Source organism: Zerene cesonia, chromosome 5 (assembly GCF_012273895.1).
Source record: "Zerene cesonia ecotype Mississippi chromosome 5, Zerene_cesonia_1.1, whole genome shotgun sequence".
Lineage (NCBI taxonomy): Eukaryota > Metazoa > Arthropoda > Insecta > Lepidoptera > Pieridae > Zerene > Zerene cesonia.
This window is the reverse complement of record NC_052106.1, coordinates 818,600-839,085: the sequence shown is the minus strand read 5'-3', so window position 1 is coordinate 839,085 and position 20,486 is coordinate 818,600. Positions and strand designations below refer to the sequence as shown.

The 20,486-nt window shown below is 33.4% G+C and overlaps 4 protein-coding genes across 4 annotated transcripts in view; 2 read left to right on the top strand and 2 right to left on the bottom strand.

Annotated features, from left to right (window-relative positions):
• Positions 1-2,212: 2,212 nt before the first annotated feature.
• Positions 2,213-10,151, bottom strand: LOC119840028 (adenosine kinase). The gene is made up of 6 exons (XM_038366523.1): positions 9,978-10,151; positions 9,504-9,668; positions 8,069-8,212; positions 3,689-3,878; positions 3,145-3,315; positions 2,213-2,958 (listed from the first exon to the last, which is right to left on the bottom strand). The coding sequence occupies exons 1-6, from the start codon at positions 9,986-9,988 to the stop codon at positions 2,590-2,592; spliced, it is 1,050 nt and encodes a 349-aa protein (XP_038222451.1). The 5' UTR covers positions 9,989-10,151; the 3' UTR covers positions 2,213-2,589.
• A 271-nt stretch (positions 10,152-10,422) lies between these two features.
• Positions 10,423-12,506, top strand: LOC119839866 (heat shock protein 60A-like). The gene has a single exon (XM_038366284.1). The coding sequence runs from the start codon at positions 10,577-10,579 to the stop codon at positions 12,293-12,295; it is 1,719 nt and encodes a 572-aa protein (XP_038222212.1). The 5' UTR covers positions 10,423-10,576; the 3' UTR covers positions 12,296-12,506.
• A 1,717-nt stretch (positions 12,507-14,223) lies between these two features.
• On the bottom strand, positions 14,224-18,011 carry LOC119840044 (tyrosine-protein phosphatase non-receptor type 13-like). Its single transcript, XM_038366540.1, has 2 exons — positions 17,774-18,011; positions 14,224-17,500 (listed from the first exon to the last, which is right to left on the bottom strand). Exon 2 carries the CDS (start codon positions 17,494-17,496, stop codon positions 14,296-14,298), a length of 3,201 nt encoding a protein of 1,066 aa, XP_038222468.1. The 5' UTR covers positions 17,497-17,500; positions 17,774-18,011; the 3' UTR covers positions 14,224-14,295.
• An 836-nt stretch (positions 18,012-18,847) lies between these two features.
• LOC119840070 (vesicle transport through interaction with t-SNAREs homolog 1A) overlaps positions 18,848-20,486 on the top strand; it is a 7,598-nt gene continuing 5,959 nt past the window's right edge. Inside the window, exons 1-2 of the mRNA XM_038366573.1 lie at positions 18,848-19,139; positions 20,027-20,085. Coding sequence (XP_038222501.1) covers positions 19,046-19,139; positions 20,027-20,085 — 153 coding nt within the window. The 5' untranslated portion in view covers positions 18,848-19,045. The remainder of the gene's footprint in view (positions 19,140-20,026; positions 20,086-20,486) is intronic.

Below are 20,486 nucleotides of genomic sequence, written 5' to 3'. Positions count from 1 at the left end.
CAGTGATTCGCGGGATATACGTGTGCAGCCAAAAAGGTTAAAAAAGGCGGGTAAAGAAGAACAAACCGTAACATTTGAACATTTAAACGTTCTTTCGTACCAAGTTGCAGTTTTAATGGATTTAATTACCAAAAATGCCGCGTTTTCCAATGGTCTTCATGCAAATCGGAACGTTGAATATGTTCTTGCTTCGAATAGCGATTTAAATTTACGCCCACCTATATTAAATACGCCCTTCAACTTCTCAATTGAATTTATCCAAATTACAAACTACCGTCAAAGATCCGGTTTATGCGCAATCAAGTGAAATTTATTTAAACAAATTGCACAATTTGTACAATTTAGCTTTAAATATTAATTTTTTTTTTTATCCTGCTTGAAAATTTTTTTTCCAGACCTTACGCTCAGAAATGCAGAAGCGTCTTTGTTTTTTGACTTCATACAATATTTATTTAACAACTTTATGAAGATAAATATGAAATTTTTGTTAACCTTCGAGTATAGGAGGGTAGAGGTACATTCGAGCTCTTCAATGAAAATGACAATGACAAGTGTAATGTACGTTATTGACAGAACGTTGGCGGCGAATTTATTTTAAAATCGGCAGGTAAACTGCAAAATGCAGAGTCGCAATATTTGTTTGTCAATGTTTGTTTGGTATCAATTCTTTGTGGGTATTAACCATCCCATCCCATCAATTAAAGAGAAATATACGAAAAAAGGTACTTAATCCGAATAATAGTATTCAAATTAGAAATTCATATAAAAATATTATACAAATTTTAAGATCACGTATATTTTCAATTTTTTGGAAATGCCTCAAAAATCTAGACGCAATATGAAACAAAACAGAAACAGAAGGTAAGTGACTTGTATAAATTATTCAATCATTTTTCCTAATATTGTTTTTTTTTTAAACAAAGTTCCTATGTAATTTGATTGAGCTTGGTCTAGCAAAGTTTTTAACTCGACAAACAATTTAATTTCTACTACTTAAAACCAACACTAGTGAATTTTCACCTACATTATTACACATTAAAAAATCTATAAGTGGAACATACGATCGACACAAATTTACTAAAATTACTATCTCATTAAAGGGAAACCCAATTTAATACTACTTAATATAATAGTAGGAAAATAAAAACTAAAATGTTCACTAGGAAAAATGTTTTATTCACATCAGCCATTATAAGTACAACCACATCTTTCTGGTATCTATTTAATATTAAAATTTAATTTAATATACAGTTCACAATGAATAACATGAGGTGACAATATTTCAAAATACATCTATTAAAAAATAACAATGATTTTTTTTATATTCTCAATCAGTGTAACAGCAATTAACATAATAATATTTCAGAAAGAAAACAAAAAATGCCAAGAAGAAACAAAAGCAAGAAGTGATGGAACAAATACCAAATTATTATTACAGAATTAACCCAGACATGCGAGTTACAAGACAGATCAGTAAGATTCTACATGCTTTAAATAATTTTTCTTTAATAGAAGTGTATAGATGTATGCCTCTTTTAGGAGACGAGTATAACATACCACACTGGGATGTGCATGCTGTGCGTTACTCTGTAGTTTTTGGTAATTAATCTCATTTTTTATGTTGACTGTGTACAATTGTTTAAGACAAGCATTTCTGTTTATATCTAATATTTACTAAGAATTACCATGAGAGGTAATATCAACTTTATTTTTCATATACTGTATTCTTGTTAATATAGTTGTAAGCTTTTCAACCAGTATTCCTAATCAAAACTTAGTTCTTAAGAAATAACTTCTTTAAGTCATTGTTGTGCCTTGATATTCTATTAGTTTAAAATGAATGACTAAAAGTCGATTAATTTTAAGTATATATTTGATTTATTTAGTTGTATTATCACATACTTGTGTGAAATATAAAAAAAACGACTAACACATCGTTAAGTTTATTTACCATTAAAGTTTTATAGATGTTCTTTTTCTTAAATACTTTTGACATAATTGTTTATTTGTTAAAATTTTTTATCTTACATTAAAAAATAGAACATAATATGGTTATTTTATTTCTATAACTATGTGTAGTTTAAAATTAATATTCTCCATTTATTCGAGTCTATGACTTTTAAGATTTTATCCTCTTTAATACACTACCTTGTTTAAACAATACAAGTATTTAATTTTTAGTTTTATAGCATTGAAATGCTTTATAATACAAGTATTGCTATATCATTGCATATTTTCTGAAATCAGCCAGTAACAACATTACCAAGCTATATCTCTGTAAATTTATTCATACTGCGATTATATAAGCAGTTTGTGATATTGAAAAAAAGACTAAACTTATCCCATAATATTGCTTTAAATATTGCTCAATAAATTATTTTACTGTAAATCTCAAACATATTTTTCAAATATGGAAACCTAAATAGCTTTATAAACAAAACAGCACGCAATATTACCAGTAAAAAATTCTAAATTCAAATACAACCATTCCATTGTCTATGGTCACAAATAATGTCCACTTACCAGTTACAACAAATAACGACAAACAAACAAAAGAAATTGATTAGAAAAATAAAAAAAAAACGATCATTAACTTTCTTGAAAGTCGCTCTCACCGCTAAACGTGCAACCGGAGTGTTGTATGATATGCGTTGCGCTGTAAATACCGCATTTGACGCAAGTTTCAAACGACTTGTTAAGAACCATTTGACTGAGAAAACCTCCCGCGAACGCGTCACCAGCACCATTTGTATCGACAATTTGTTCCCTAGTGAGACAAATGACTGGAATGAACGATACTTTGGTACCCTCTACTAATATAACAGGCTCCTTTCCTTGCGTGATTACGACGACTCGCGGCCGCGATTCGTTTTGTTTTGGTAGTGCCGCTATTTTCAAAGCGATATCCTTTACATTCGTTTCCGCTATGTCGAAAGCTTTAGCGAACGCATCGGCTTCCTGCAAAAATGAGAATATGGTCTAAATAATATTCGTTTAACTATTACCAAAAATTATTTCTATTGGTTTGCATTAAACTGATTTTTTTTTTTGCATTTTCAATATTAGAGCAAAATTACTTATTTCAAAAACACAGACCATAAATTTTTTTTATTTGTAATATTATGCAGATAGAAACCCACTTACCGATTCATTACCAAACAGTACATCGACATACGGCATTATTTCACTCAACGGCTCCTTATAGAACTGCGACACGAATGGCGCGCTCAAGTTCATTATGAAAGTGTGGTTGTTTGCGTTCGCGTGTTTAGCGAGCTGCATTATGGACTCGGGAGACACTGCCACGAAGAATCCCTGAAATTATATCGATCGTGTATTAGGCGCGATTGGTCTCACGAAAACTTAAATTGTTTGCTAATATCTAAGACTCCAAATAGTAGTTATGTTGATTTTTTTTGGATCAAAGAATTCTTTCCTCGTATGTAAATAAATATTCTAATCCGCATTTGACACTTAAAATCATCCCGAACAAAACATTCTAAAACTTATACTTCTATAGTCTATTCCCACTTTCAATAGGTAGGTTTTAAGATTCCTTCTCATTATTTATTTCCTTCATCTATTACATTTTTCCTAAGATAAGAAATACCTTCTTAGTCCCCATTGATCTGTAGTCCATATTTTGTAAAAATAGTTATAAACCAATGAAACAACGTTTAAAACTCACAGACGCATAAAAGAACCTAGCGCCCTCTATGCTCTTGCGGCTCGCGTCCTTAGCAAGATGGTCGACGGTGAACTTTTGCGCGGCGGCGAGGTTCGCGCATAACGACCTGTGTGTGCCCGTCACTAGCACCGCGCACGTGCCCGTTGGCGCTTCGTCGCATATCTGGTATTGTACAGACACGCCATCCGCTCTGAAACCATTATCATTTTCAGATGTTTAAAACAGTCCTGTTCACCATCAGAACAAGATTGAGACATCTAAATTTCAAAATCCACGAAATCTGAATTCACGGATCACCCGTGCATGATTTTTGGCTGCATTTTTTTGTTTGGCTGACATTAAGACGATATAAAGAAAATATTCCGATTATTATAATATATTATAATAATCGGAATATTTAATTTTTATATAATAATTTTGAATATCATATATATAGATTATATATTATGATATTCAAAATTTCTAAAATATTCCGATTTCCAAAGACACGATATATATAGAAAAACGATTGTAAGAACGAATTAGAAATTTTTAAAGAATAAAAAAAAAATTTAACCACGAGGCGGCATTTGAACCGCGTCTTAATTGAACGGATTAATTGAAGTCATCTAACACAATCATGACATTAAAATATGCACTCCGTTTTATGTTCTTCCTATAGCCAATCGCTGTTTGGCAGCGTCGGAAAAATAATCTATTTGAATATTTTTTACACTAACAATTATTGAATTTTTTAAGAGGAATGAGGTAGAAAATTATAATAAATGTACAGTCTATAACAATTTATACATTACTACCGTAAATTGGTTTTCTTTGAGTGCACGTAATAAAACTTCTCCGAGTCCCGCTTGTAGAAATTTACTTAGTTTGGAGACTACAGGGTGTGGATCTAAAATGACGACCTTATAAATATCTTATGGAGGCCAAATTCAGATTGATGAACATATTAATAATGTCTATTTACAAAACTGTTACCTATTCACAAAGCATTTATTTATTATAATAATTACACCTCGAAGGCGTAAATTACGTACTAACATAAAAAAAAATTAAAAATATAGACCGTATAGACCTACAGCGCCACGCAACATGAGAGATTTTTGTTATTCAAACGGATTAAGTAAAAAGATCAATTCATTCAACTCTGCAGTATTAATAACATAAGAATAGATAAGTATATCAGTTCTTCAAATAACAAGCGAGTGAAAATGCGACAAATATTATTCAATATAATGTTATCAGCGAATAGATTGTAAATTTGCGTCCCATATTTACGCAACTAAAATAGACTGTATGAAACCGTGGAATGTCATCATTTATCATACATCTAACATATATTTATTCGGATAATTATAGCTAAGTGTAAAATTGAAATGAGGAAAAATTTGTATAATCTTACACCTAGTCATACCGTCTCGAAGGACTTGTCGCATTACAATTGAGAGATTGGTATTAAGAATGTAACTCATTTAAATTTCCTGGTCGACCCGGGATAAAATCAGTGGCATTCTATAGGTAAAATAATTTTTGAAATCGGTTAAGTTTATCTATAATTACCCCATTCCATGTGAAAAACTGACAAACCCCACAAAATGTACAAATCACAAATTTAAAAACTATCCTACTTCCTACTATAATATTATAAATGCGAAAGTTTGTAAGGGTGTGTGTGTGTGTTTGTTGCTCTTTCACGCAAAAACTCCTGAACCGATTGCAATGAAATTTGGTACGTAGATAGCTGGACAACTGGAATAACACATAGGCTACTTTTTTATCCCGATATTCCTACGGTATACGGACTTAAGCGGGTGAATTTATATCTCCCTCCTTAAATAAGGACATGTCTGTCTTTCTGATTTATTTTCACGCTTAAACCACTAAACCGATTTGGATCGAGTTTGGTACAGCGACAGATTGAGACCCAAGAAGAGGTGTAGGATAGTTTTAACCTGGAAATCTCCCAGGAACATGCGGATAAAACCGAAAATGCGGACGAAGCCGCAGGCAGAAAGCAAGAAGTATCATAATCAAAATTCCAAACATATCGCGGCATTAATACTTAAATCTCTGTTAGAAACAGCTTTTATTCCGTATTTTAATGTGAGGTATCTTAATAAACAGCCACTAGAACATTGTCTACCGTACCTAATTACTAATGCCATTTGAATTATCTATGGTACATATATCGCTACGTCAAATTCGCAATTTCCTATTGTAGTTTAACGTTCAAGTCGTATTCTTATCACCGTGCAAATTTTTGGAAAGGTCGGGCGATAACTACTTCAAATTAGCTACTATAATAATGAGGAATATGATTTATTTTACGGGGAAATCAAACTTTATTTACCATTTTGGAAGTAGAGATAATTTGTCATAACAAAAAGCTAAATCAATTATTGCAGTCCATGAACAAATCCACTATCAACATATCTATCTATCTTTTTTTTAAACCAACGTTCCCAAAAGATGGAGGTTCTTTTTTCGACTACTTTTTTTTGGTCTTGTTCTTGATAACTCCGTGGGATTTGAAACGATTGTGGTGATAGTTGATTTCAGAATCGCCAGTGGTACCTCCCTCCCACGGGGACGTGGGTAACCTTTTTTGTAGAAAAGATTTATTTACGATTCGTAAAAAATAGACTTGTTTAGAACACGTAATTAAAATAACACAAAATATATAACGCAATTACATGGAACGTTTGCGTAGTTTTATAAAACTTCATATAACAAAATATTGCTTCAAGTTAAAAATGAGAGGGATGATGCAATTCATCTCCACAATGAGGATGATATCTTGTCACGAACTAAGATAAGGCGGCCAAATGTTATCTCGATGGAACGATAAACAATTCGTTTGGTGAGACGCTTGTCAAGCGAGCGCTATTAGTTGTAATACTTGTTTGTTTTTCACTGATGCTTATATGTGTTATAATAATTACTTTTAACAAAAAACAAATGAGTAAATAGTCAGAACTATACCAAATTTCCACCGGCTTTCAAATAATAAAGAATCTGATCACCCAGTCGAAAGTTCTGTGGTCAGACCTAGATAAAAAAATACAATCGAATTTATAACCTCCTTTTTTAAAGTCGGTTGGAAAGTTTTTTTTTTGCAGAGGAATAGCGATCCGTGCAGTCGATATAGAGACGTCGTATACCTCTAAACACAACATAATGACAGATTTTTGCGAATAAAATTAAGATACACTATCATATTTTTATTAGCCAATTATCTAATATCAAATCTTTATATAAATTTAAGGTAAACAGTTAAATTTTATTAAGACTTTATATTGTATCACTGTATCGTTGGAAATAAATAAACACATGTTTTAAACATATACAGCATTGGAATTTGTAGTAGTCAACAAAAAATGCTTTGGCATTGCCGTTGCTTTTTTTTTTAATTATCTTCATAAGTAATTTATATGCTACTCAGTTTTTGTACCTTTTCTAATAAGCGTTTTTTAGCTTCACTTGTATGTTCTGTATGTGTTTGATTTGGACCGAGATAAAAATTTAATTCCAACTTTGTACTCTTATCGAGGATCGGTGACAGAACAATAATTTCATGAGCCTGATCAGGATCGCCAGGATTAGATAATTGCCACGTATAAGAAGAAAAAGTGAGACAATGTAATTGATACTACTATCAAGCGTGGCGTAGTGTTTACAAGTTTATAAAATTACTAGCTGCGCCCCACTGTTCCACCCGCGTAAGTCCGTATCCCGTAGGAATATCGGGATAAAAAGTTGCCTATATGTTATTCCAGTTATCCAGCTATCTACTACTAGCTGATTAGAGAGACAGTAGTTTTTGCGTGAAAGAGTAACAATCACACACACATCCTTACAAACTGTCGCATTTATAATATTAGTTGGATAGGATATTTATTATAGCGTTTTCCAGTTAATACGTTTTGCCATAGCGCTTTTCTAGTTTTTAAAATTATATTTATTATTTACTTTTAATTGAAATGACTCGCACCTCGTATCGTAATCCGAATGAATTAACAAATAGACCCACAAACACTAGGCGAATAATAACCAAAGATAATACCATCAATCCCTTATCAGTCGTGTATCTGCTCCATCGATACACGAGTACTCGATTATCTTGATCGATGCGCGCATTACATTAATGAAAATTACGCCGATTCGTACATAATTTTACGCTATCTAATCTGAAGTAATCCCAACCCCAGCAAATCCTCTCTTGAAAAACCTAGACGACTGATAATAACATACATAAAAATCTTCGTCCGTACTATGACCCTAGTAGAAAGGTATAAAATATAAATAGCGTAAAAAATATTTTCTCATATCATATGCACCTCTTGATACAAAAAGAATAAATTCGAAGACTATAGAACTACTTACTCGGCTCTCTCCTTTAATATTTTGGCATAGTCATCATTTCCAACACAACCGAAGTATACACATAATTTGGGCTTCTTCAGAATCCACTGAGCTACTCGTAGTGAATTCTGCACGCTGCCACCAGCTATGAACTCGGCGTTATATCTGTAAAAAATGTAGGCTTATATAGTAGGTGAAATAAATTTGTAAAAGGTTGAATTAATTTACTTTTGGTACACAATTTTCTAGTCACAGAAAGTTAAACAAAACAAAGTGTACAGAGGGCCAGAGGACAGTACTAGAAGCGATCTCTGGAAGAAACCTTGGAGTATTTTGCCATATTTTATTTCTATTATACACATACAATGCAGAAAGAATTGATTCTACATAATTCCATTTCAAAGGGACAAAAGAACGGCTGCATAATTCACATTGGCAGATTCCGAATTCAATGGGATTAGAATCACAGTCAAATTCATTACCACATTAGCTTAGACTTTTGGCCTTTGTATTTATATTATCTTGTTATAATAATGGGCGTAACTAGGGATGGCGCTTAGGAGGTTTACGATCTATGAGACATTTCACAGTTACTCATCACGACCATTACATCAACGGTCTTTGGCAAAGAGCTTTGATATGCGACTACCCGCTTCCAGACGGCTATGCTGTTACTAAAACGAAACTTAATTCGAATGAGAACAGGGGATGAAAATATGTACGACTGTCATGCGACAAAATAAAGTGCAAGCGAGCGAAGCCCCGAGAACAGTTAGCGTTAAAATCATAAGCTATTTTTATTACTGTCGACAAGTCAATACTGAACATTCTTCAGATGCAGCCACTGCGTCATGGAGCAAAGTGCATATGACATATAGAAATTCTCTTACATCTACAAATGATTTATTGCTATTTAGATTGATAATTCCTGATGATCAACGTACATATGACATAGCAGCTAGCATGCCGGGCATTTCGCCAAGGGATTTAATTGTTTGTTTGTATTTACTAGCCATCCATTCAAATTACTTTTCGATTTTAAATCTGTAAGTTTTCCTAAGATTTATAGAAATATTTTATTATAAATCGAATGTTAAATAATGTGGAAGTTCAAAGGTTACAAATAACCACCAGGTAAGTATAAAAGTAGAGGAAAAAGTTAATCAGGCAATTTTTTTTCTTTTTGTGTTAACAATCAGTAACCTGTCTGTAATATGAATCTGTCTATCAGTCCCTTCTCAACGCCTAAACAACTGAAACCGCTAATATGAAACTAGAGGAAGGGCATAGGATAGATTCTGTCCTAGAAATCTCATGGGAACGGTAACTATGCAGATTTTATTTGATGCAGATGAAGACTGGGATGAAAAACTAGTTGCAAATAATTCATCTATAATACAACATATACAAATAAAAAAAATTGTTTACGTTAAAAAAAATTAATAGATAAACATACTTATCCATAAGTTCCTTATACAACGGCATGTGCTTTTCTTCAGCCATGATAGCATCGTCTGCTTGGAGGCCATATTTTTTGAGTAATGCTTCATCAACAATAGCAGATATATCTAACAAGGGATTACCAATACCCACAAGGACTCCGTCCCGAACACAAATACAGCTGTAAATAATTCACATATTAAAATAACATCAGTATTATTAAACATCTTTGTAACTGTATATCAAAAAGCTGATTTCAGAAAATTTTATAAATTTGTAACATACTCAATTAATATAATTTGCGAAATAATATACAAGTAAAAATAATATACAATTCTAGATTTCATTACTTATACGTAACGTACAATAAATAGTGTGCACTTAAACTAGCTTTATAGTGATAAAAAAATTGCCATTTAATTATAGTTCAATTTAAGCGAATTAATTATGGCCATCGCAAAAGGATGTCTAATAAATGCAAAAAAGTCACCTATTATCCATTATGTAATAATTGATCCCGAAGAAACAGTAATGAAAGGACTGAAAACGTCGCTAGTAAGTAATACACAGAATTAAAAATAATATTAATAATTTTAGCGTAATGAAAAAATCACCGCATGTTTTTCTAACAAAAACGTGCTCTCAGACGTCTACGTAAGTGAAGAATGAAAAAAAAACGAACATATATTGTTGACGTTATTGCTTTGACATCTGACGTGACAGTTGACATCTGTTATTGAAATTGCCCATTTAAAATTTAATATTCAGAGAAAAAATATAGGTAAACTTTTTCTTTTTATTGAATTAGAATTGCAATTGTTTTGTTACAAGCAAAGTGCAATGTTTATTACATACAATTTAGATGATATAGCAAAATGCAAATACATTAAAACTTTTTTATCAAAATCCTCAATGATATTAAAAAGTTTATTCTACTCTGTTGTCTCTGTTTTGTGACATAACCTAGAACCCGGTGCACAAAATCACGTTTCGCGATTCTTCATAGAACAGTGAGAATCTTCGAGAAGTGTGAGTTCGAAGTCTTCTGTTAAGTCTGTTTTATCATTCCAGTTTAAGTTGACTTATAAAATGTTGCGTCTGCCTCGTGTTGTTCGTCAAAGCGTCTCATTACAAAAATCACACCAGCTTTCAAGATTTTATGCTAAAGATGTAAGATTCGGTGCTGATGTAAGAGCTCTTATGCTCCAGGGTGTGGACGTCTTGGCTGATGCGGTTGCAGTCACAATGGGCCCTAAAGGCCGAAACGTGATTCTGGAGCAATCGTGGGGCTCACCAAAGATAACCAAAGACGGAGTAACAGTTGCCAAGGGCGTAGAATTAAAAGACAAATTCCAGAACATTGGAGCTAAGTTAGTACAAAATGTTGCAAATAACACAAACGAAGAAGCCGGTGATGGAACTACTACAGCTACGGTACTTGCCAGAGCTATTGCAAAAGAAGGTTTCGAGAAGATTTCGAAAGGCGCAAACCCGATCGAGATTCGCCGCGGCGTTATGATGGCCGTAGATGCCGTTAAGGATAAATTGAAAGCAATGTCGAAGCCTGTTACGACACCAGAAGAGATCGCGCAGGTCGCCACCATTTCTGCTAACGGAGATATTGCCATCGGCCAGCTCATCGCCGATGCTATGAAGAAAGTTGGACGCGACGGAGTTATAACAGTAAAAGACGGTAAAACGCTCACCGACGAATTGGAAGTAATCGAAGGTATGAAATTCGATAGGGGTTATATTTCACCATATTTCATCAATTCTTCAAAGGGTGCAAAGGTTGAATTCCAAGATGCCCTTATATTATTCTCTGAGAAAAAGATCAGCAATGTACAAACAATCATTCCTGCTTTGGAATTGGCCAACCAACAAAGAAAGCCCCTGGTCATTGTTGCCGAGGATGTTGATGGTGAGGCTCTTTCCACATTGGTTGTTAACAGATTGAAGATTGGTCTACAGGTAGCTGCAGTGAAAGCACCAGGCTTCGGTGACAACAGGAAAGCTACACTCAGTGACATGGCCATTGCCGCTGGCGGTGTTGTATTTGGTGATGATGCTAACCTGATCAAACTTGAAGATGTACAGTTATCAGACCTTGGCCAAGTAGGTGAGGTTGTTATTACAAAAGATGACACACTGTTCTTGAAGGGCAAAGGTAAGAAATCTGATATTGACAGGAGAGCAGAACAAATCCGTGATCAAATTCAAGAAACCAACTCTGAATATGAGAAGGAAAAACTGCAGGAGCGTCTGGCCAGGCTAGCATCTGGAGTTGCCGTCTTGCATGTAGGTGGTTCAAGTGAAGTGGAGGTAAATGAGAAGAAAGACAGGGTGAATGATGCTCTAAATGCCACCAGAGCAGCTGTTGAAGAGGGCATTGTTCCCGGTGGTGGCTCTGCCCTTCTCAGATGTATCCCAACCCTTAATGAACTGAAAACCAACAACTCTGACCAAGCCACTGGTGTAGAAATCATCAAGAAAGCTTTAAGAATGCCATGCATGACCATCGCCCGTAATGCCGGTATTGATGGCTCTGTTGTTGTCGCTAAAGTAGAAGACCTCGGACCTGAATTTGGATATGATGCCCTGAACAATGAATATGTCAACATGATTGAGAAGGGTATCATTGACCCCACAAAGGTTGTGAGGACAGCTTTGACAGATGCCAGCGGCGTTGCTTCACTCTTGACAACAGCAGAGGCTGTCATTTGTGAAATTCCTCAAGAAAAGGAACCTAACCCCATGGCTGGCATGGGCGGCATGGGTGGAATGGGAGGAATGGGTGGTATGATGTAAGCCGCCTATAGAATTTGCATTTAATATAAAGGACAATTTTCTCCTAAGGTTGCAATGAATGAGTTATGCAATTTATATGTGCAGTGAATGAATATATTTTTTATTGAGTCTGATTGTGTTAGATTAGAAAGACATCCGTCTTAGAATTATTTAGTTTAATGTTTGCTTCAGTGGAGCAAGGTGTTATTTTAAAATACATAATGTTGTTTAATTTCTGACTTTCATTCTCCCTTCTTATATTCTCTTGACTTGTCATTTGACAAAAACTTATATTTGTTATCTACACTAAATTCAAAAAATTCTTAGCTTACTCTTTATTTTTTGTTATGTTAAAATTTGAACAACTCATTTAAATATATTATTTACTAGCAGGTCAACACAGGAAAAATAAAACAGCTCCAATAAAGATTTAGCTTTATATCTTTACTGATCTATTTATTTGCTGGAAAAATAATTTTATAAATCGGTTGAGTAGTAAGAAATTATTATACGAATTGAAATGCAGTTTGTATTACTTGAACAAGCTTAAAAGCTCACAAGAGATACGCAATAATAGACTTCCTCAGTATATAATACATATCTATGATAAAAGACTAACGACTGTACTTGGCACATGCGGTCGTTAACCCAGTAGTGAGCTTCATGCAATAAGGACCAATAATTGATAGGTTGATGAATTATCATAACATTATATGCATTAATGATATTGAATACACTGAAAATTTAATTGGATTTGCCCATATAATCTATCTTGCCTCAGGGGATTTCCAATAGACTTATGCAAACCGCCTTTGTAAGCTGGACAAAATTTAAATGGTTGCTGGATAAAATTTAAATCTTTCATAAAAATAAAATTCATTAAAACCAGTTCATCCAGTCAAAATTTCTGACGTAAGGAACATTAAAAATACAGTTGAATTGAGCCTTCTTTTTTGGGTCGCTTGAATACTAAAGATACTCGTGCTTTTTCAAGTTTTCGGCTTAGTACCACTAAATTATCCTGAACTAGGTATATACTTAAAAAATGAAAATAATGCAATTATTAACATAACGATTTGCTATGTAACCCTAGGCCAACCATGATACCACCTAGGAAATTTTAATATATTTGTAACTAGCTGCGCCCCTCGGTTTCACCCGCGTAAGTCCGTATCCCGTAGGAATATCGGGATAAAAAGTTGCCTTTATGTTATGCCAGTTGTTCAGCTGTCTACGTACCAAATTTCATTGCAATCGGTTCAATAGTTTTTGCGTGAAAGAGCAACAAACGCGCACACATTCTTACAAACTTTCGCATTTATAATATTAGTAGGATAGGATAGGACTAAGTAGAATAGTAGGATCAGTTGGAAGGAAGTAGGATTATACATGAACCTATGACAAAAATCGGTTCAAAGTTCTGAGTAAACACAAAAACTATACAATCCAATTGAGAAACTTTAAAGTCGGTTACAAATGAAAGCTTATAAAAATATACCCATCATATTAATCTATCGTGCAATTTTTGAGTCGTGATAATATACTTATATCATTAGCAATAGTAAAATATTAACCTAGCTAAAAAGTTTTTTCTGTCGCACAGACGCCGGATAACCTAACTCATTAGGATACCAGATAGGTATGTAACTACTAACTTTAGAAATTGCAGAAGAGTTAAATATGAACAAAATTTATATTGTCGCCAATAGATATTAAAGGTACATTATGTAACACATTAAAGTATCTCGTAAGTACCTACTTTACTTAAAATAGAAGCGAAATTGTCTTGAACCTTATCTCTTATCGCATATAAGTAAGTTGCATCATATTGTATGATTGTAACATTCTAATGAGTTGCTGAAAGAACTACACATAGTTTATAAGGTTATTATTTATTTATTATCGTCAAAAAATTATAAATATAGAAATTGGTTGTGTATAAGAATCATATTTATTGCTTAAATATTTGTCATTTAAAACTAACCGTATTATATACATTCTTGTAAAATATATAGTAGCTACTATAAAAATATTTGATCTTCATCTGAATCGCCAGTGCCGTAAATAAAATGCCTAGTCCGCACAACATCACCACTACCGATGACAGCTGTATTGTCAGTATTTGTATTTTTACAGGGTGTAACTGGGTATTTAACTGGACCTAACCACTTTCTACTTAACCCAAAATTACGCGGCAAAGCAACATTTTTCATAGAACCGCTATTACCTGATTTATCTACACTATTCAGCGAAGATTGTATAGATTTTAAAGATGATTTCTTTAAAATATCACTAGTATCATCTAAATAGTCATCAGGTAAATGAACATCGGACGGAATGCTCAAACTCAACGGTCGCCGCTTATACTTTGAATTAGATATATTCCCGCGCCAAGAATTGAATTTCTGGTCATTTTTCTTAGCAGGCGAATTATCTTGTGAAGATTGATCACCTAAATCAGATTCATCATACACTCTGTTCTCAGAGTAACATTTTTGCAAGTTACTTCTTACAGGTGTATTTTGTCTGCTAGATTTCTCTTTTATTCTATTCACAACTTTCTCTTTCGTTAACTTTATAAGTGCATAAATAGTTTTTAAAGCTTCTTCATTTAAAAGTTCATCATCTGTGAGCTCAGTATCTAAGGACACAATACTTTCTTTCAATTTGTTTTCTCTGCTTTTGCTTGTATCACTTCTGACATCTTGATGTTCTGCAGCTGTTGTTTTTAATATATTTTGAAGAACTATTAATTCTACTACTTTGGGAGCTGATTGTAACATAGACAAAGCCTTGTCGTATTTTAAATTTAGTAAAGTTTGTCCGTTAACAGATATTATTTGATCTCCAGGCAATAGTTTTTTATTTAAATCTGCAGAACTTTCAGGAGTGATGGACTTAATATACACATTTCCATCAGACCCTTCTGCAACCTGTAGCCCTAAAGCATTATTATCATCTCTTTCTAAAACAGTTGTCACAAATACTCTTTCACCTTGGACACATTCCATATTGTCTAGTTTCTCAAAAATTGATGTATTTACACAGGATTCATTTCCTTCATTATAAATAAATGCATCTGAATATACTTTTGGTGATTCCAGTACATAAGCTGTAGGTGCTTGAGACATGTTTTGGCTATAAGCCCTTTCGGGTAATAGTTTCATGCTATTTACGTTGCAATGCTGTTTTTGTTCTGAGCTCAAGTCATCTGAATCACTCTGTGTTGCAACTAGGTCACCTTCAGAACGCATGTACATATATTGGGGCGATCTTAACTGGTTACTTAACCCTGATGATTTCATTCCATTAAAAACCCGTGTTCCCATTTTAACGCCATGCCTTCTTGGTAAGCTACTTTCAGATGATGATAAGCCATCATTAGAAGAACTTCCATGACCAGGTGGACTATTTATAATACTATCATCGCTATTTTGCGGTGATAATATCCGCCGCAACAACTCTTGAGTATTAGGTTTTTCATTTTCTTTGTTTTGCGCCTTTTTATCTCCAAATAGATCGACTTTAAATCTTCGTCTAACAGGACGTCTTACCCTCACGGGATTTCTAACAGCGAGGTTATAACTATCCTGGTAATTGCTCACTTCTGACTTCTTTGGGCTCTCGGTTGTGAAAGGACAACTTAACTCACTAGATAAATAACTAATAAAGTCTTCCTTAGCGTAAAGTTTTAAATATAATCTATGATGAAGTGACGCTAACCAGAATATGAAAAAACTTTTGTTGTCCGACATTTTTAACTTATATTTAATTCCGATTTTAGATAATCCTGAATATGCATTAGGTACAATGTAGAGGCTTTTCTTATTGTAGTAAAAATTGTGAATATGATGCCAAGGTAAACTTTGCAACACAATACGATTTGTATTGCTATTTGATGAATCGAGAATTTGGCTGGTCCTAGAATATAGTGTAATTCCCCTGGGTCCAATTGACAACCAAACATCCCTACAAAAACCATCTCTAGTAGCCCAAATTGCTGAATAAAAGTGTGCACCATAATCACGGAAAGTTTGTGCTAATGTTATATAATTTACAATTGCTCTATTCCTCTCTAAGCCCCTTCGAGATTCATGAGCCCTTTTCATTCGTAACTTAATATCAGCCATATCATTTGTGATGAGAGACTCTGGTAAATAATGTTCTAGTAAAAAATAGTCTGCAGTCCCGTGTTCTCTGTATGAAAATTCACCAAACTCTATATGCAATGCATAACCAGCTAATAGAATGAGATTCTGTATGGTTGAGATCATCTGTCCTTCAACTGTTGCCCTCCTTAATTGCAAGTATACACGATATCTCCATTCTCCGCCTTGAATGTTACTGGCAATATTTTTGGGCAAGAAAAATTTAATTCTTAAAAAGACTGTTAAAGAAATATGCTCATCTGTATTTTTGTGTTTCTTATTAATGTTCTTGTGCCAATTTTCCGGTGCGATCTTTTTAATTTTAAAGTCATCTGGTAAAAATACAAAATCTCCTCCAATAAGCACAGCAATACCTAACATGAAATTGTGTTCGTACTTTTCACTGTGAACAAGTGCTTCAAATATTTGACCAACAGTTACATTATTTGGATCACATAAAACATCTATCTTCTGTCCATTTAATAGAACAACAGTAATTACTTTCTTATCGCACAATGCTGAAATTGTTAAGTCTATACTTTTAGCAGGCTGTGAAGCACGAACAATGAATTCTGGTCCCACACAATCATCTTTCCCTTTTAATGTTTCAGCTTTATATAAGCGAGATGCTGCTCTTTGTACTGGTTTGGTTCTTCTAAAATTACTATTTGAGAATTGCTTGCTTTTAACCAATTTCTCTTTATGTAATGCATTCATAGATACAGCATTTTGAGTACTGGATGTTTCTATTTGCGTACTACAAGCAATGTTTAATGATGAATGAGCATTGCTCAGTCCACCCATTCGAGGAGTGTCAAAGAAGTTTAATACAGGTTTTCTTTGTTTGTTTGGTAGTCTACAACTAGGGAATGGGTCCCTTTCATCCGGGGATTGCACAAGGTTTACATAGCTTCTAGGTTTTGTACTCACTACCAAGTTGGTATCTTGAGGCTGTATATCGTCTGATTTGTATGACAGAGGCTGTTTGAAATGATAATCCATTACGGGGCTAAGCGTGATAGATGCGGCCGAACATGAGCTGCGTCCAGAGTCCTCTTCATAATTTCGTGGCATAATTCTGGAAATAAAAAATTACAAAATCATTTAAATTAATTAAGTCCATAACAAAGAATTTGACATACAAATGGTCGTTAAATTACCATATACGGACAATCTATGATTAATTATGCAAGTATTAAGTTTAGTCACTCGCCTTAGCGCAAGTAAAAGTAGGATGTTATATAAATTTACATACGTTCATAATTCTCGGTATATAATTCAGACAATAAAAATATTTCGCTGCAATTAATCCTACAGTAAATCAATGGAACTTTAAAAACATTGAACTTACATTTGTAAAACTTCAAACTTCAAAGCACTTCTCCAACGTATTTGTTATAAAGTAAATAACAAATGTTTTATTCAATCTGATGAAACTAAGAAATACATTTTCGCAAACTTCTTCCGCCTTGTTTACATTACGTACGATACTAATAAAGAGAAATGTTTTAAACTAGTAAATACACCTGTTACTTTGTTTGGACGCACTTGTTCAGTTGATAAAAAAATCAACTTGTACCTAGAAAGAACTAAGGAATGAGAATTATCATAGACTTAGAGTTGCCACTCGATAAGTTAATCACTCCTATGTACAAAACATATTATACTTAATTATTTATGCGCTTCATTATGATGCTATTAGTATTTTATTTCATAATAAATTAAGATACAAATATATAGATTATGTGGAGAAATGTGAATTACGATACAAAATAACTGAGGGTAAATCTCGACCCGTCAAATAGTTCTATTTTGAAATTATTCCATAGGCTTAATTGATTCTATAAAATATACTACTAGCACCTTCCACTACCTAGGTACCTAGTTAATAATGCCACCACATTATTATTGTACTCTTCCAAAGCCACAGTCAAACAATCCCTGGTTAATCGTTAGGAACAAGTCAACAGGCCCGAGCTACATACGCTAAATTGTTAGCAGCTCGGGACACTATTAAAGGGCTGCCTATCTACTTACTGATATTGAGTTCTGACAACCGCTACATATTTCAAATATTTTCGGCCTACTAAGAGATCAAAGGCATTGTACTGCTGTATCTCTTTATATAATATCGTGCTATTATATATACAAAAATTTCACAATCTTTTTATTTAACAGGATTTGAGGCTTGAAAGATTAAAACCACATAAAACAGAAAAGAGTAAATTTACAGTAATTTAAAACACATCGTAATTATTTGCTAATAAATAATTTTGTTGATAACAGTAAAGCATATAAGTATAGTCTACGTATTTTGTTAGGGAACAAGTATTACTCTTAGCTAACTTTTGACTATGAGGTACTTTTGCCGTACTAATTGACAAAACTACTAACTAATAGCTAGTTCTTAATCTGTGGACAAACTCAAATTATTGACAGCGATCGGTGGAGTATTTTGATGTCTCAAAATCCAAAAATTTTCCCCATTGAGTAAAAATTCGCACTCTTACATTAACTTAATTTTTAATATACGATTATAAGAACGCCATTCTAATGATCACTGTTGTGAATTTCTGTATTGGATAATGTGTGCAGTTGTTATCAGTGTTTGCAATTAAATAAGATGGCCACTTTAATTCAATCATACGAACAACAATATTCAGTTTTAACAGCTGATATTACTGCAAAAATCGGTCGCCTTAAATCTGGAAACGACGGTAGGTATTGACTTGTTTAATATATTACATTTCTGTGTGTTATACAATTAGTTAGATATAATGAGAGGCAGAAGTTAGCCTGTTTAAAGTGGGAACTTGTGATGTTGTTATCACTTAATTTTTTTCATTGTTTCTGTTGATTTAAGCATAAGACTTATATGATATACTGCTACATTCAATACATACAGACCTGGAAGTTGTTGTTTCATCAGTGATCATCACACTCAATATCAGCTATAGCTATGAAGTATGCATTACAGCTTATTCTCATACAAATTAATTACCTACAATACAATGACATAATACGTTTTAAAACTCAAAAATTGTGCTTGAGTTGTGACTGACACATTTGATATATCTGACTGCCTGAATGTTTGTAATATATGTTTCAAGCCACCTGTTTATTTGGGTAAAATATGGTTGTGATGGAATTACAACTTTTGCTGGGTTAGGTTATTGGCAAATAAACTAGTCTTTAAGCATTATAATAATTATGAAATTTGTTGAATTCGGATCTAGCTTTTGGCTCATTAATTTGCTTGCATTGTTTATAACATAACAAATTGTATGTAAATCGGTGTAGTTGTGTTTCAGTGTATTGCAAACAGACTGGCAGACTTATGGGGCAGAAGACTTCTATAATGTGTAAATTGAAGTCCTGTGTCCTCTAGAGGATTATCGGGCATATGATGTACATCTGTTTCATTGGTTGATTTTCTTTATGGACAAGTAGGTGATCAGCCTTCTGTGTCCTGTCAGACTGAGACATTTTATTTTTGGGCGTCCCCACCAGGAATTGAACCCAAGAGACCCCTCGGTTCCATGCCAAACACTGTACTAAGTAGGTGGTCAGTTATAACATATACTGATTCTTTTTTTACTCTCAGATGATCGTGATAAACTCTCCAGAGAGATTCAGTCTAACTTTGAAGAAGCCAATGACTTGGTAAGTTTAGACAAAAGTTAAGTTTTTTAATTTTAGTTTATTTTACAAGAGAGAAAAATGAAATCCATGGTTTCCAATTGTAATTTATAATCAAATATGTGCTTTAAATTGACAGTTGTGGGAGTAGAATATTATTCAATTTGATCGACCGTTGACATGACCATTGATCATGTTTAAAAAATAGACCATCATTCTTTGGGATGTCACATAAATGAAATATTGAACAAACAACATTATATTGATAATACTTAAGTATATGGTGAAACAAAGTTTGTTTTTAGTATTTATTAAATGGCTAATAAAGAGTAACTTTCTAAGTGATTGTTTCATAAAATATGTATTAAGTCTGAATTACGAAACAATAAATACCAACTCAATAATACCAATGTCACCCAATCTCT